The sequence below is a fragment of the Papio anubis genome, chromosome 11 (assembly GCF_008728515.1).
Source record: "Papio anubis isolate 15944 chromosome 11, Panubis1.0, whole genome shotgun sequence".
In the NCBI taxonomy this organism is placed as follows: domain Eukaryota; kingdom Metazoa; phylum Chordata; class Mammalia; order Primates; family Cercopithecidae; genus Papio; species Papio anubis.
Window position 1 is genome coordinate 42,892,480 of NC_044986.1, and position 16,055 is coordinate 42,908,534.

General features: G+C 36.6%; 1 protein-coding gene across 1 annotated transcript in view; it reads right to left on the reverse strand.

The window, feature by feature from the left end:
* Positions 1–7,753: 7,753 nt before the first annotated feature.
* RPP30 (ribonuclease P/MRP subunit p30) overlaps positions 7,754–16,055 on the reverse strand; it is a 32,264-nt gene continuing 23,962 nt past the window's right edge. Inside the window, exons 7-11 of the mRNA XM_031651921.1 lie at positions 14,814–14,930; positions 14,216–14,245; positions 13,783–13,820; positions 13,309–13,388; positions 7,754–9,116 (exon numbers count right to left, since the gene is read on the reverse strand). Coding sequence (XP_031507781.1) covers positions 9,007–9,116; positions 13,309–13,388; positions 13,783–13,820; positions 14,216–14,245; positions 14,814–14,930 — 375 coding nt within the window. The 3' untranslated portion in view covers positions 7,754–9,006. The remainder of the gene's footprint in view (positions 9,117–13,308; positions 13,389–13,782; positions 13,821–14,215; positions 14,246–14,813; positions 14,931–16,055) is intronic.

Genomic DNA, 16,055 nt, shown 5'->3' on the forward strand with positions numbered 1-16,055 from the left:
TTTTGAATTTACTTTGACCAGATCCATCAAAGGAATCGTTATCTATGGCATACAGCCTTATGAAATGTGTTTCTTAATAAGACTTGATTCAAAATGACTCCTTGATCCATGGGCTACAGAATGGATGTTGTGTAAGCAGGTATGAGAATAACATTCATCTCCTTGTACATCCTCATCAGATGCACATCTCCATCAGAAATCGTGGGTGACCAGGTGCATTTTCAATGAGCAGTAATGTTGTGAAAGCAATATTTTTTTTTTTTTTCCTGAACAGTAGGTTTCAATGATGGGCTTAAAATACTCAATAAATCATGATGTAAAAAGATGTGCTATCACCAAGGCTTTGTGGTCCAATTTATAGAGTACAGGCAAAGTAGATTTAGCATAATTCTTAACAATCCTAGGATTTTCAGAATGGTCAATAAGCATTGGTTTCAACTTAAAATCACCCACTAACAAGGGAGTCAAAGCTCTGAAGCTTTGAAGCCAGGCACTGACTTCTCCTCTGTAGCTATCAAAGTCCTATAGGGCGTCTTCCAATAGAAGGCTGTTTCATCTACATTGAAAATCTGTTGCTTAGTGTAGCCATGTTAATCAGTTATTTTAGCTAGATCTTCTGGATAATTTGCTGTAGCTTCTCTATCACCACTTGTGCTTCACCTTGCACTTTTATGTTACAGAAATGACTTCTTTCCTCAAATCTCATGAACCAACTTCCACTGCAGTTCTCCAACTGTTTTTCAGCAGCTTCCTCACTTCTCAGCGTTCATAGCATTGAAGAGTTAGGGCCTTGCTCTGGATTAGGCTTTGGATTAAGGCATTATTATAACTGGTTTGGTGTTCTATCCAGACCACAAAAACTTTCTCCATTCAGCAATAGGGCTGTTTTGCTTTGTTATCATTTGTGTGTTCACTGGAGTAGCAGCTTTAATTTCCTTCAAGAACTTTTCCTTTGCACTCACAACTTGAGAGACATAGTTTTCAGCCTATTTTGGCTTTCTACATGCTTTTCTCAATAAGGTTAATCATTTCTAGTTTTTGATTGAGAGTGAGAGATGTGTGGCTCTTCCTTTCACTTGAACACTTAGAGGCCATTGTAGGGTTATTAATTGGCCTAATTTCAATATTGTCTTGTTTCAAGGAATGGGGAGGCCTGGAGAGAGGGAGGGAAATGGGCAAAGCTGGTCGGTGGAGGAGTCAGAACACGCACAACATTCATGGATTAAGTTCACTGTCCGATATGAGTGCAATTTGTGGCTACCTAAAAGTTATAATAGTAAAATCAAAGAACACTAACCAACAAAACACATATAATAATAATGAAAAAGTTTTTAATATTGTGAAAATTACCAAAATGCAACATGAGAGAGACAGAAAACAGGCACATGACTGAAAAAATGGCACCAATAGACTTGCTGTTTACAGAGGTGGCACAAACCTTCAATTTGTAAAAAATTCGATATTTGCAAAGCACAATAAATTGAAGCACAATAAAAGAAAGTATGCTAGTAGTTCTTGGCCAGGTGCTAGGCCAGGCCCTAAGACCTGTGGTGAGAAAAAGAGATTGTCCCTGACATGCCCTCCTGGAAGAGCTGAATATTAAAGGAATAATAAGGAATAAATATATAGTCATGTGACACAGAATGATGTTTCGTCAACAATGGACCACATATACAAGGGTGGTCCCATAAAATTAAAATGAAGCTGAAAAATTTCTATTGATAGCGACATCCTAGCTGCTGTAACATCATAGTACAGTGCATTACCTTTTCTGTTTGTTTAGAGACACAAAACACTTGCCATTGTGTTATAGTTGCCTACAGTATTCAGTACAGTGACGTGTTGTACAAGTTTGTAGCCTAGGGGCAATAGGCTGTATTGCTCATATAGCCTAGGTGTGTAGTAGGCCGTATCATTTAGACTTCTGTAAGTAACACTCTGTGATGTTCACACAACAAAATCATCTAATAATGCACCGTTCAGAATGTATCCCTGTTGTTAAGTGAGGCATAAGTGCATAGTATCCATCTGTAGTAAATGCAATGAAGGAAACAATACAGAGTGCTGTGAGTGTCTAAGATGATGAGGCTTCCATAAAGACTTCTTTGAGGTGGTAACCTTTAGGGTTTGTCTGAAAGATAAACAGAAGTTATTCAAGCAACAAGTGTTCCAGGTAGCAGGAACACTGCTTTCTGGAATACAGCAAATATATGAGAAATGTTTGGCCCTTGTGGAAATACATGAAAGCCAATGAAGTCTGATGTGAAACACTAGAACCAAGAGACCCATTTTGGACAAGATCATATATGTTAACCTCTTAGATATGCCTCTAACCATCTGGAAGAGTGTATATGCATAGTCCGTAACCAGAAGGTCTTTCAGGTGTCTGGTCATAGACACATATAGAGTTGTGAGAATGGTTTGAAATATTTTTGTGACTTTTCTATCTAGTGTTTTACCAATCCAGGGAGTCCACCTCCCGCAGGCAGTGGGGATTTCATTGTTATCTCTTTGACTCCCAATCCTGTTTGTCCACCCATCTACCTTCCCCACAGGGGTCCTGGCTTAAGTTTGTCAGACTTTTAAGGCTCAAGGTCCTCCAATTTCTTCCAAGTGAAGCACCTACAATACAGACATTTCTCCTGCTAGTGCTGATGTGGCATAACTTCAATGTGTTACCACCATGTGACCAACTTTTCTTTATGGTATCTGCCTCAAATCCACTCTGCTAAAGAGTACCTCATGGAAGGTACATGAGAGAAGAGAATAAAGAGTTATTTTTTTGTGTTGCCACATATAACTATTTGCACTAATAACTAGTTAGAGGGCATGAGGGACAATACAGAATAAATCCCATTAGAGTAAGACCAACTCTTAGTTATCTCTGCTAATGGAAAAGATAAAGACGTTGGGGGAAATATTCACGTTTTTAATCACAGTCGTTTTTTCTTTTTAAATTAAGGTTCTCTCCTTGCCTTCCCACTGACTCAACTCTTTCTTTGTCCACAATCTTTCATTTTGTGTTTGCTCTCCAGTGAAGGGCACATCACACTGGCCAATGGAGAGTCCTAGTTGTTTTTGACCTTCTTTCCCTCACCATTCTCTTTCAATCAACCACCAGGTCTTACCAAGTATACTACGTAAGTAGTGCTGTGATCTGTCTGTGTCTTCCAATCCTAGGTGCCTCTGCCTTAGTTCAGGTCACCATTACTTCTCATCTGGATCACTCAAACAGTCCTCCCAAGCTCCTGGCCTCCAGGCTTGCTTACCTCCAGAACGTTTTTCAAGTTGCAGCCAGAGTGATTTTTCTAAAATGCAATGCTGATCAACTCACTCTCCTCTTTCAACCCTTCGATGGCTTCACATTTCCCTCAGGATTAAATAAAAACTCCTAAAAATGTCTTATAAAATCCTTAAAATCTGGCTGCTGTTAACTCTTTATTCTTATCTCTCATTACTTTCCTAGCCAAACTCTAAATTTCAACTCAACTAAATTTTCAGTTCCTTAAAAAATCCAGGCACTTGCTTTACTGTTTTCACATACTGTGCCAGCTCCCTGGAAGTCTCTTCTTCCCACTACAGCCCACTCCGCCCCATCGCATCACTTCTCCTCATTCCTCCCCTTTGGTCTAGCTGTATTTCCTCCAGGAAGCCATCCTTGAGTCCTTAGATTCTATTAGTTTCCCCTAGGTGTCTTCTTGTTGTACCTTGCTTTTTCCCCATGTCATAACATCTGTCATACTACCTTCCCTCTACTTTTGAACACCCAATACTGATTATGCCAATACAGAAATGAACAACAAAGGAAGCAACACATCACCAATAATCCTGGTTTCATGACATTCTGATTATTTCTGTGCACATTATGGGTATTGTGTATTTAGCTTTACATCTTTTTCAACCGAACAACTTATTCTAGACGTCTTTATAGACAGTATTCTTTTGTTTTAATGTACAATGGATTATTTAATCCTGTTATTATTGGGTATTTAGGTTGTTTCCATTTTCACATTATTTTAGACATTGTTGCAGTGAATATCCTTATCCATCCACCCTTTATAATTAACCATTTATTTCTGAAGAATAAATTGACATAAAAAGTATAAGACTTGCATCAAATTATATCTCCCTCCACAATGTTATTGCCTTTCCCCTCAACCTTGAAAATACCCACTTTATAAATCTTCTTTTCTTTTAACTTTCAACCTGATCAGCCAGATATATTTGTGGTGATTTATAAATCTTCCTTTCTTTTAACTTTCAACCGGATCAGCCAGATATATTTGTGGTGATTTTCCCTTAAATGACTAGGAAAGTTCAGCATCGTCATGTTACTGGACATTTAAAAAAAATCAACTTTATTTGTCCAATTTTCTAAGTCAAGTCTCCCGGAAGCAGTGTTTCAAATTAGGATTCTTGTGCAAGTGACTTACTGAGAGTCCTCTGCAAGGGAATGAGAAAAAACAGAACAGGGCAGAAGAGGCAAATATGTGGTTTCAGGAGAAATCTACACTCAGCGTAATCCCATGGGGTGCTCAGGAGCATAAATTGTACCACCACCGAGGCCAGTGGGCTGGGCTGTAATGCCCTGCATCAGTCACTGGCCATGGGCCAACCTCAGAGGAGACAAAACTTCCCAGGTATCTCCAGGTAAAGTGACTCTCATCAGCCCAGGACAATCCTCTGGAAAAGGGTGAAGAGAAGTCATTAGTATCCAACATCTGAAGCACCAGCAAAATAGATACACCACCCTGGGAATGGGGATCTGTGTGGATGCTAACAGCATGTCATGCCGGGTATTTAAAAAAAAAAAAGAAAAGAAAAAATTCTTAAAAGCTAAGCATATTAAACATTCCTGGAATATGCATTGTAAATGTACTTTCCCAGTTGTTGTTATGTAGAGACAAATCAATCAAACTTTGTTTTCTGGCTTTGATGACCATGCTTAGCAGGTCTATTCCAACCCAAGATTATCAAATTTTTAATTAACTTATATTTTCCTGTAGTATTTTACAAGTTTTTTAAAGAATTTAAAACTTTAATCTACCTGGATTCACTATGGGTATGTATTGGGTGTGAGATAGAGATTTGACTTAGTTTTTTCCTAAATAATAGCTGACACTTCAATATTTAAATTAATATAACCAAGTAATAAATAATAAAATAGTTGGTACTTTCTCTTTTTTAGACAGTCTCACTCTGTTGCCCAGGCTGGAGTGCGGTGGCGCGATCTAGGCTCACTGCAACCTCCACTTCCCCGGCTCAAGCAATTTTCCTGCCTCAGCCTCCCGAGTACCAGGAATTACAGGTGTGTGCCACCACACCTGGCTAATTTTATATTTTTAGTAGAGACGAGGTTTTGTCATGTTGGCCAGGCTGGTTTTGAACTCTTGACCTCAAGTGATCTGCCCTCTTTGGCCTCCCGAAGGGCTGGGATTACAAGGGTAAGCCATGGCACCTGGCCGTAGTTGGTACATTTTATATGATAGGCCCTGTCCAAAGTAAGCCTTCTACAAATATTAACCTATTTAACCTTTGCAATAATGTCACAGGTAGGGAGAACAGATGAAGTGAGGCACAGAGAGGTTACATAATTTGCCCAAGGTCATAGCTAATGAGTACTAGCAAGTTGGGTTTTTAATGCATTTAGTTTTTCTTTCCCCTATGCACTTAACTGGTATGCTGTACTGCCTCTCCCAAATAGATAACCAATCATTTCAGTATCACTTACTGAACAATCAATCCATCATTTCTTCTTATATCTTAAGTGTGATCTTGGACTTCCTGCTCTTTTCACTGTTCTGAATTTCTGCACCAATTAGTTCTAATTACAGTACTAGTTTTGTTATACTCTGTAATATTCAGCATTGTAAGTCCCTCCCATTAGATTTTTCTCTGAAATTTCCAGTTCTCATATTTACTCTTTCAGAATACCAAGTCCAAAGACCAAATACATAAACAAGAAAACAAAAAATACTTATAGGCATTTTGATTTTAAATTTTGTTAAATGCATAATTTGGGAGAGAATTTGATTTGCAATTTGTCTCATTCAAGAAAACAGAATGTCTCTTTCCATGTATTCTTTATTTTCCCTTTATTATTACTTTCATTAAGTTTTCTTTATAGAGGCCCTACACATTTCTTGGTAATTTACATCTTTGTGAATAGTGTCATCTTTTAAAATTATATAACAGGTTACTAATCAAAACTGTTTTTTGCGTGTTTATACATAATTGGCCACTCTGCCAAACTTCATCTTGGTTTGGCAGAGGTATTGTCATCTTGCAGCATTAAATCAGTGGTTCATTTTAACAAAAGTAAATACGAGAAGGAAACCTGCCTCTGCTATTCACTGGTGATCAGCCATCATGCCCTACTATTGTGAACAATGGCATAAACGTGTATGAATAGAAAGCAGGCACAACTGCAAACACATACTACACAAATGTGTAGTACATGGACATAAGCGGAAAGGCACCTTATTTCTATTTTTTTCCCATTTACTTCACGAGTTTTCCAAGACAGTCATATCTGCAAATAATTTTACCTCCTTTCTGTAACATGAAAATCTTACTGTATCTGGTAACTGTAGCTGGTATGTCACTAATTCATAAATTAAGGTGGGACATCGCAAAAAATTGAACATACATCCTGGTAAGCATTTTGAGTTTAAAATAGATAAATGTATACTTGGGTACCAATTTTAAAGAAGGGTCAAAGCCTGTTCTTGGGAGTATGGATACATTGACGAGAGATCCAAAGTTATCTTTTTTGAATTCTAGTCCCTTTAAAGCAGAAAACGAACTTGACATTAGCGAAGCAATCCAATGTTTTTACTGATCACCCCCAAATTTGTTATCTTTCTCACACCTAATTTGACAGCAGTTCTTTGTAATGACTCTTTTCCAAACCTTTCCAAAGTGTTGACTTAGTTTTCCTGGGAATTCTTCATTTGCCCCCAATAGTTCATCAATTTTCATATTTAAAAAATTAATTTACATAAAATGCTAAATACAGCTGGCATAAACAGATTTGTGAATAAACACAGCTGACTAAACTTAAGTGGGGTGAAGACAAAAGCAAACTGCACACAAGGAAGTGGCAGACTTTTGGTGTGTGGGCTCAGCAGCACTGGCCTCAGTTTTACAGAAGGAATGGGTAGGTTAATCCATCAAATTGGCCAAGTGGTAGTCAAAAATGCTTTTGGAGCCATCATGTTTAATATACACAAAAAATAGACACATACGAACATATATATGTACGCATAAAATATTTGTCTACTTTAATTTTGCCATGGGTTTTTACTGTTGTCATTTTAAAAATCAGGAGATTTTAAACTTTATTAAATGTCTTTTTGGCATCTATTAAAAATATTCTGATTTTTCTCTTTGACCTATGAATATGATAAAGGATACTGCATTAAAAAGAACTGGAAGGCCGGGTATGGTGGCTCATGCCTGTGCCGGTAATCCCAGCACTTTGGGAGGCTGAGGCGAACAGACTGCTTGAATCCAGGAGTTTGAGACCAGCCTGGACATGGTGAAACACCATCTCTACAAAAAAAATACAAAAATTAGCCGGGATGTGGTGGTGCAGGCTTGTGGTCCCACTTACTCGGGAGGCTGAGGTGGAAGGATGGCTTGAGCCCAAGAGGCAAAGGCTGCAGTGAGCTGAGATTGTGCCACTGCAATCCAGCTTGGGCGACAGAATGAGACCCTGTCCCCCCCCCCAAAAAAAAAAAAAAAGAATAAATTTCACCTGGTCATGATGTACTTTGTTTTAATGGTTTTTTTAAATCAATATTTTACTTAAATATTTACATTCATTGGTGAGGTTATAAAGCTTTCTCTTTTTAAAATTGTATTTTATCCAACCCATAGAACAGTTTTCTCTTTTTTTAAAAAAAAAATTCTTATTTAGTTATACCTCTGGCTCCACTCCATCGTGTTTTAGAGCCCTTACATTAATATTGCATAAATGTACATATTTGCGTAAAAAGCTACTTCTACTTAATATGATCCCATTATAAAAATAAATTATTTCCAAAATTGGCTGAGTCCGATGCTTTGCTATTTTTAATACAGCTATTAGGAAAATCAATATTAGGTTTTTAGGGGTTTCTAACTAAAAGTAAGGAATCCTATTTCAAAGACCTCCCATAGGTATGAAGCAGTGAAGGAAGAGGCCAGGTGTAATTTCACATGTGTATCCTCTCTCGTTCCACAAATTCTATAGCAATTCTTTTAGAAAAAAATGCTGATTTGATGAATACATGGAAGAAGCTTAAAACAAGATCAACTAAGTCACTTCTTCAATGTAAGCTTGAATATCTTCAAAATAACTACTATTTGAGTATGAACAAGAAACTTTCGAAAGAAGCTCTTAAAATATTCAAACATCTGGCTGCATGTGGTGGCTCACGTAATCCCAGCACTTGAGGAGGCCAAAGCAGGAGAATGGCTTCATCCTGGAAGTTTGAGACCAGCCTCGGCAACATAGTGAGACTATGTCTCTACAAGGGAAAAAAAAAAAAACAAAAATAGCCAGGCCTGGTAGTGCACACCTGTAGTTCCAGCTGCTTCAGAGGCTGAAGTGGGAGGATCGCTTGAGCCCAGGATTGAGGTTGCAGTGAGCTGTGATTATGCCACTGTACTCCAGCCTGAGCAACAAAGCAAGACCCTATCTCAAAAACAAAACAAAACAAAAATACCTGAAACGTCCTATTCAAGTATATCTGCTGTTATTTATCACTTACACAAAGGAGAAATAAATAGTCTTTCTCTCTTAAAGTACATCTAAATTCATTAAGCTGGCAGCCTATTAAAAAAATGCTTCACTAGGTTTCATTTGTTGTTTTAATGGATTGGAAGTAAAACTGTTTTTATAGGCTATTGATTTCTAGCTCCAAATGAAAACAGTAAATCACACAAAGGTTTTATTTCTGTTGTGGCTGATGAACTATAAAAGGGAAGGAGGGAGTGCTGACAGAGACTGGGGCATTCTTTTCAGCTCTCACACTTGGCTTTCTTAGAAGCTGGAAGACAATCTTCATCCCCTTCTGATGGGCGAGGTTTCTTCACTGTAGAAATAATTCCAAAAGCAGTCTTTCTAGTTTCTATAAAACAAACAGGGAAACCATTGTGCTTGAAGTTAAGACATAATTTAAAATGAGGTGGTTTAACATATTACCTTGGCTTACAGCACTAGTAAATGATAAGCCACAATGAACTGCTATGGGTGCTAGTGCCATTTACTGTCATTATCTTTTTTCCCAACATACACAAATATCAGTATATTATTAACATCTAATTCATTCCTGAAGATTACCTCATGGGTAAAACTGCAGGACAGTGTTATCTCCAGTGGTCTGTCCATGGCATCTTATGTAGCCAGAACCCCGTCATAGACGTTGGTGTAGCAGACACTTTATATATGATAGACAGACAAATCAAGAGAGCAAACACAGCAATCGAGTGTTCAGCTCCCAAGTGGAGCACATGCTTGCCTCATTTTACAGCCTCATTGTACCCTATCTCTCTCATTAGAACATCAAGGTACCTCTGAAGAATCAATTGTATTATATTGCCAACACTCAACAATGGCTTGGTTATGCAAAATGTGTTCAATAAATACTAGTTGAGTTAATGAATAAAATCAAACTCATAAATTTATTGATCTCTTTAACTGGTGACAATGAACATGGAATTAATAGAAATTATTAAATGCTTAGATTAGGTTGGCAGCAGAGTTCAACTTAAATTTAACCAATTTCTCCTAGAAACCTACTAATAGGCTAGGCACTGTGTCCATATACAAAGGGTATTAAGATGCCTAACAGTCGGTGCTTTTCCCCATAATACATGCATGTGAGAAGCACAATAAGAGCAAATATAATAGGAGTGGAGGCATCCATAAGAATTAACTGCTGGATAAAGCAATGAGGTATTATATAAAGGTGACACTACTCTGAATAGGGTAAATGGAATAAGAAAAAGAGAAGTATTCCTTTACAAAGCCATGGAGAGAAAGGTAAGAAGAACCTAGGTAAGACAGTTTAGAGGACAATATATGGCTGATGGGAAGGAGGAATATGAAAAAATTAGGAGAAAACGAGGCCAGAAGGGTAGCTTATGACAGGCCATAGTGTCATGAAAATAGACTCCAACTCTGTTCTTAGAAAGGGAAAGGGATTATGGAGAAGGAGAGAGATACCCATTAGCTACAAAGGTGGCAGAATCGAAACAACTTGACCAGAAATTTAGTTATGAATTATTTCTTATTTCAAGTAATAAAAATAAAGTCAACTATAAAGTGCTAAGCATTATTTTCCCATTTATCAAGATTAACTCAGTAAATCTGCTTTGCCAATTATTTTAAAACACTTTTATTTATAAAAGGGATAAAACTGCTCTCAAGGTCATTAAAATGTCAATATAATGAGAACCTCAAAATAAAAACTGTCAATTATTTCCATTTCACCAAATGAAAAACGTCACACTTAATAGCTATTAATTTATATCACTGATTCTCTACCCATATAGTCTAGTCTAAAAATCACCTGAAATAAAACATTGTGAAAATCAGCACTTTTAAACAAAATGCATTAATTTCTTTAGTGTCTTTTAAAAATAAATGCATTTCTGTAACAGCGAGAAGTTACATTTGGGTATGCTTTAGTTTACAAAATGTTTTCACATATAGTATTTCCTTTAATCATCTTGCCAAGGAAAATCTAAAGGATTATTTACAAGTGAATAATTTTGTTCACAAGGGGCTAAGGCAGGTGTCCCCAACAGGTTCATTTTGGTCCAGGGGCTGACTGACAGCATGAACTTTGTCAATCACAGGCCAAAGACTCTGACCTTGGGCCTCTTTCCTCTATCCTTTCCATACAACCTCCTCAGAATTGCTATTCATTAGTTTCTGGATTTCTGGACCCCCAAGGAACCTAATTCTGATTTCCTGTGGCAAGCCTTCCAAGTTGAAAGCCAACTACTATGTGTCCAAAGTCTTCTGCTTGCCAGGTATCCATGCCTGCACCACTGTCATGATTCCTCTCATCATGAGGTTTCCAGACCCTTTAAGGACCGAGTAGACATTTTCCAATAGTGTTTCAGTGCACTGCTGTTCTTCTTAAATGTGGCACTCAGAATGACACAGATGCTGGCTGAGATTTCATAAGTAAGAGTATAATAATGAGGCTTTGCATTTCCTTGCCTCAGAATCCTTTATTTCTAATATTACCTAAGCTGAATTAGCAATCTTAAGAACACATCACACTACCGTCTCATACTGATCCCAATGGCAATGAAAACCAGGGTAACCATATTTTATCATCTATTTAGGACACTCTTCAGGGAATAGAAGTGCTAATAAGGTCACAGAAACAGCAGGCATAAACTAGAACTGTCCTGGGTACACTGGGGTGAATGGTAATGCCACCTGAAGTTCACAAGTCTTCTTTAAGTTTAGCTCCTATAAAAGCCTGATTTTAGACACAGAAAGACAAACATCACATGTTCTCACTCATTCGTGGGATCTAAAAAACAAAGCAACGGAACTCCTGGAGACAGAAAGTAGAAGGATGGTTGCCAGAGGCTGAGAAGGGTAGTGGGGGGCTGAGGGGGGGGTGAAGATGGTTAATGTGTACAAAAAAAATAGAATGAACAAGACCTAGTATATGACAGCACAATAGGGTGACCATTGTCAATGTAACTTAATTGTGTATTTAAAAATAACTCAAAAAGCATAATTGGATTGTTTATAACACAAGACAAATGTTTGAGGGGATGGACACCCCATTTTCCATGATGTGATTATTATGCATTGCATGCCTATATCAAAATATCTCAGTATCCCATAAATATATACACATACTGTGTACCCACAAAAAGAAATTCTAAAAAAAAAATACATTACATATTATATATTGTATGCTGAACAGTTGAGTTCTTAAAGTCAAATGCAGGACTTCCTATTTTCCTATATATAAAATTATATATGTATTTGTATTTTAGTTACTGTTTCTTGTTTAGTCCATTTTGGAACCCTAACTGTTACTCAAAATCTTGATGATTGTTTATTTAAAATAGATCAAAATAATCACAGAACTACGAAAGTGTGAACCAACTGTTCCCTAATTTCAAGAAAATCATCATAAAAAATCTCAATTAATTTGATCACTCCTAAAGCTTATGTGATGAGTTTTAGGCTACACAACACAAAAATCTCAAACTAAAAATGTTGAAACTAAAAGCAAAAATCATCTAATTTATGGCAAGCCAATACAGTAAGCAGTTCTCTCAAGTGGAAATCAGATCAATAAAGCCCAACACACAAGCCCTCAATAACCTAGCTATTCATATGACAAATAACTTAGTCTATATGTAGCGATCTACTTTGAAGTTTAAAATTCATTTGGGTGATATCAATGAAATTGCTTCTTAACCACTACAACTAGTCCTAAGGATTATAAAGATAATGAAGACAAAACAGTGATCAAAAGCTTAAGTTGTTTTAATAAAATTTCATTTTCATTTTCCAAAGTTTTAGCATACTTTCAATTTTTAACATCTGATGAATAGGAAATTCAGTCAGTGAAAAGGTACGTATACAAAACGTAAGTAAAAAATTACAGTCTGGCCAGGCATGGTAGCTCATATCTGTAATCCTACACTTTGGGAGGCTGAGGCAGGAGGATTGCTTGAGCCCAGGAGTTCAAGATCAGCCTGGCTAACATAGTGAGACCCTGTCTCTATTTAAAAACAGAAAACAACAACAACAACAACAACAAAAACAGTACAGTCTGGACACAACTTGACCATGGTTAGAAAACATGGGAAAAGAAACATTCTGAGTTATAATAAATGTAAAAGTTACAGTCTATGTTTTGTTAGTTGGATTTTTAAAATGTATTTGCTGTTTTTGTTTTCCTAATAAATAGTTTAATGTATATTTTAAATATATCAGTTCTCTAAAACAGATTTTCAACAGGGAAAGTATGGCCCTCTGGTGAGGGAGAAGAAGGGAGATTAGAAGTCTACCAAAATGTGGGCAGGAGCACACATGTATAGCTGGAGGAATTATTCAATACTCTTTCTGTAATGAAAACTATACTCATTCTACAAACTTTAGAAAGTAAAGCCTGAAGTGAGGGTGAGAAAACACTGATGGCTATGGTTAGAACAGGTTGAGAAAAGATGACCCCAAAGGAACTCAGGAGGATAGGGCAATAAAAATAGGTATGGCTGTAAAAATGACTTGCTTCTAATATGACCATTCAGTTTGTACTAGAAGAACTTGCTTACCTCCGTGGAGAAGTGCTGCTCGGCAGTTGGTGGATACCGCAGCCTTGGCATCACTTTCAGAGAGCCCAAACAGCAAGCCTCTTGGGGGAGCATTAAAGATTTCAACCCGGAGTCAGCCAAGGACACGAGACTAACACAAACATAACAGAAAGTGCCAGCTAACCTGGTCGTGTTGAGAGGTTAATTAATTCAACAGCAGTTCTTAGTCCAACTGGAACATGCATCTGAGAAAAGACTCATTTAACTCTAAGCTTTTATCATATGAAGTCCCCCGTTTCCTCTTTTCTATCTCAGGATTAATTAAAAAACAGAAACATAAAGATCTCTATAAGGTTATACGATTTATTTTTGAAGTTATTAATTGGTAAACTTACAGTAAAAGGTTGAGAAAAATACCACATTCAACTATAATACAGCTTTGAATTCAAAATTTCCTGAAGACAATGTCAACAACTTTTACTCAGAAAAGGATACAGGTTTGCCACGTCATATGGCCCTCTTATTTCTAAAGGCTGAAATAAAATGAACAAAGAGTAGATATGAGAAAATTATTTATAACATTTCAATAACTTATAGCAAATTAATAGAATATTTAAGTGTCCAAAAATAAAAAATTACATAAATTTAAGTCCTTATAATTTTGATGCGTTTTATAGTTTTTGAAAATATAAGAGAAGCTTGAAAAGCATTCTGTAAAAGTATAAAAGAAAAACTAATTATATAAACAAAAGTTGAAGCCTAAAGAAAATGGGGATAAATTTTACTGTTTAGCAATTACAATGAGCAAATGCAGTTAAAATAGAAAAAAATGCAACAAATATTCATTTACTATTTTAATTTATCTCCTAGAAACTGCAAAGTTTTATAACCTGAAAGATGAAAATAAAGTACTTCATGCTAGACTTACCCTTTCTGCAGCACTAGATATAATTACATTCTACAAAATAGAAAGTGATTAATATTAATCTTAGATAAATGCAAAAAAAAAAAGGAGAGTTTCATAATATAAATAGCCAGTAATCACATTTTAACATTTAAGGCTCAAATACCATCTTCTTTTAAAGATAAGGTAAATGATTAAGGTGAAAAAAATGAAAGATTTCATTTCAAGCTAAAGGCAATCTGTAATAAAAAGCAAAATATGTTTTCCTAACAGATCTTAGTACAGACGAATTAAGTTTAAAAAACAAGATGAAAAGGTCACATAATCTTAATTCAACTCAGTGAGGACAATTGTTATTCTAGACTTTTCTTTCACAGTATGTAAACTGCAAATTTTTATCAAAAGATATGGCTTCCAACACATCTTTTTCTCCCTTATATTATTCTTCCCTTGGTATTTTTCTTTCCTTTAAAACTAGCAGAGCTCACTGAAATGGGAGAATTTGTTCCTATGCTTTGAGAACATTCTGCATTAAGGAAAAGGAGTCAGTTTGACAATTCCAGTGTACCACTAATAATAAACTGCCAGATGCGAAAAACATCCTAAAATTATAGAACCATACCTTTCCTTTGCAGATCTGCATCAAATTGAGGGCATTGGAAATTGTATACCTTCTCATTGTGGAGTCTTTGATAGCAGGGCTATAGACAAGTTCAAAAGCCAGGCCTCGGTCAATTGCCTTCACAGGAAATAAAGAAAACTGTCAGAGATAAACATGCACTGGCCTACTTCATTTTCACAGATTCTCTCTTCACCTCCTTCCTCACTCCCTACCACTCACCCCTTACATGTCAAGGTACAGCTTTATGAAAGACAGATTAACACTCAAATGGCACCACCCACAAGGAGAAGAAAATAAATCTGTGGCTCTACTTGATCAAAAGAGTTTATCTTGTCTGTGGGGAAGCTGACTTTACATAAACAGGAATTATGAAGAGGCTAAGAAGAACAAAGTCCCAATGGGGTGAGAGAGGGGCTATTACTCTATGCACTATCAAAAGGAAAACAGAAATGTACTCCCTACATTTAGAGTAAACTGTATGCAAACATAGTAAACCAAGTAATCTGACCTACGAATGCACAAAGAGACAAAGAAATGAAGAGCTGAAAAAAGCCCAAAGAACCAAGGGTGGGTAGGTCTTTCAGGTAAGTAATTTATTACCTATATGTTGAAGAGAGAATAACAGCCATAGTTAATTGAATGCTGACTATATGCTAAGAGAGTCTTATATGTAACATTTAATCCTTACTATAATATCTTTATAAAGCATTACTGCAAAGACTGCTAATTGCCCGGATATCTGTCCTCTCCTTTTTCTTTAGTAATAAAGGCTCTGGTTTTTCACTGGGCTTATAGCTGCACAACAAAAAAGATGGAAGTGCCCGTGAACATTTTGCCCAGCTCACCATACAAGCCTGGCTTTTTTCATGAGAAAAAGAAACTTCTTTATTTAATGTACTCTTACTACACAGGGATCCACAGGTAAGTAGATGAGTGGAAATGAGATTGAAATTAACCACCATACTATTCAGCTTTCCTAATGAGCACCTAAATGTCTTCATCCATTCACAGAAGATATGTTTTAAGCCAACTACGTGCAAAAGCTGAGATGGTTCCTCCCTTCTAAAAGTTCACATTTTAGTGGGGGAGACAGACGATCAATAACCACACAAAAATATAAAACTTCAACCGTGTTAAGTGCTATCAAGGAGAAGATTGGATGGGGGTAAGGAAGAAATTAAGTAGTTAAATAGCAGAGGAAGGTGCATTTTCATAGGGAGGTCAGACTTTTGCATTGGCAAA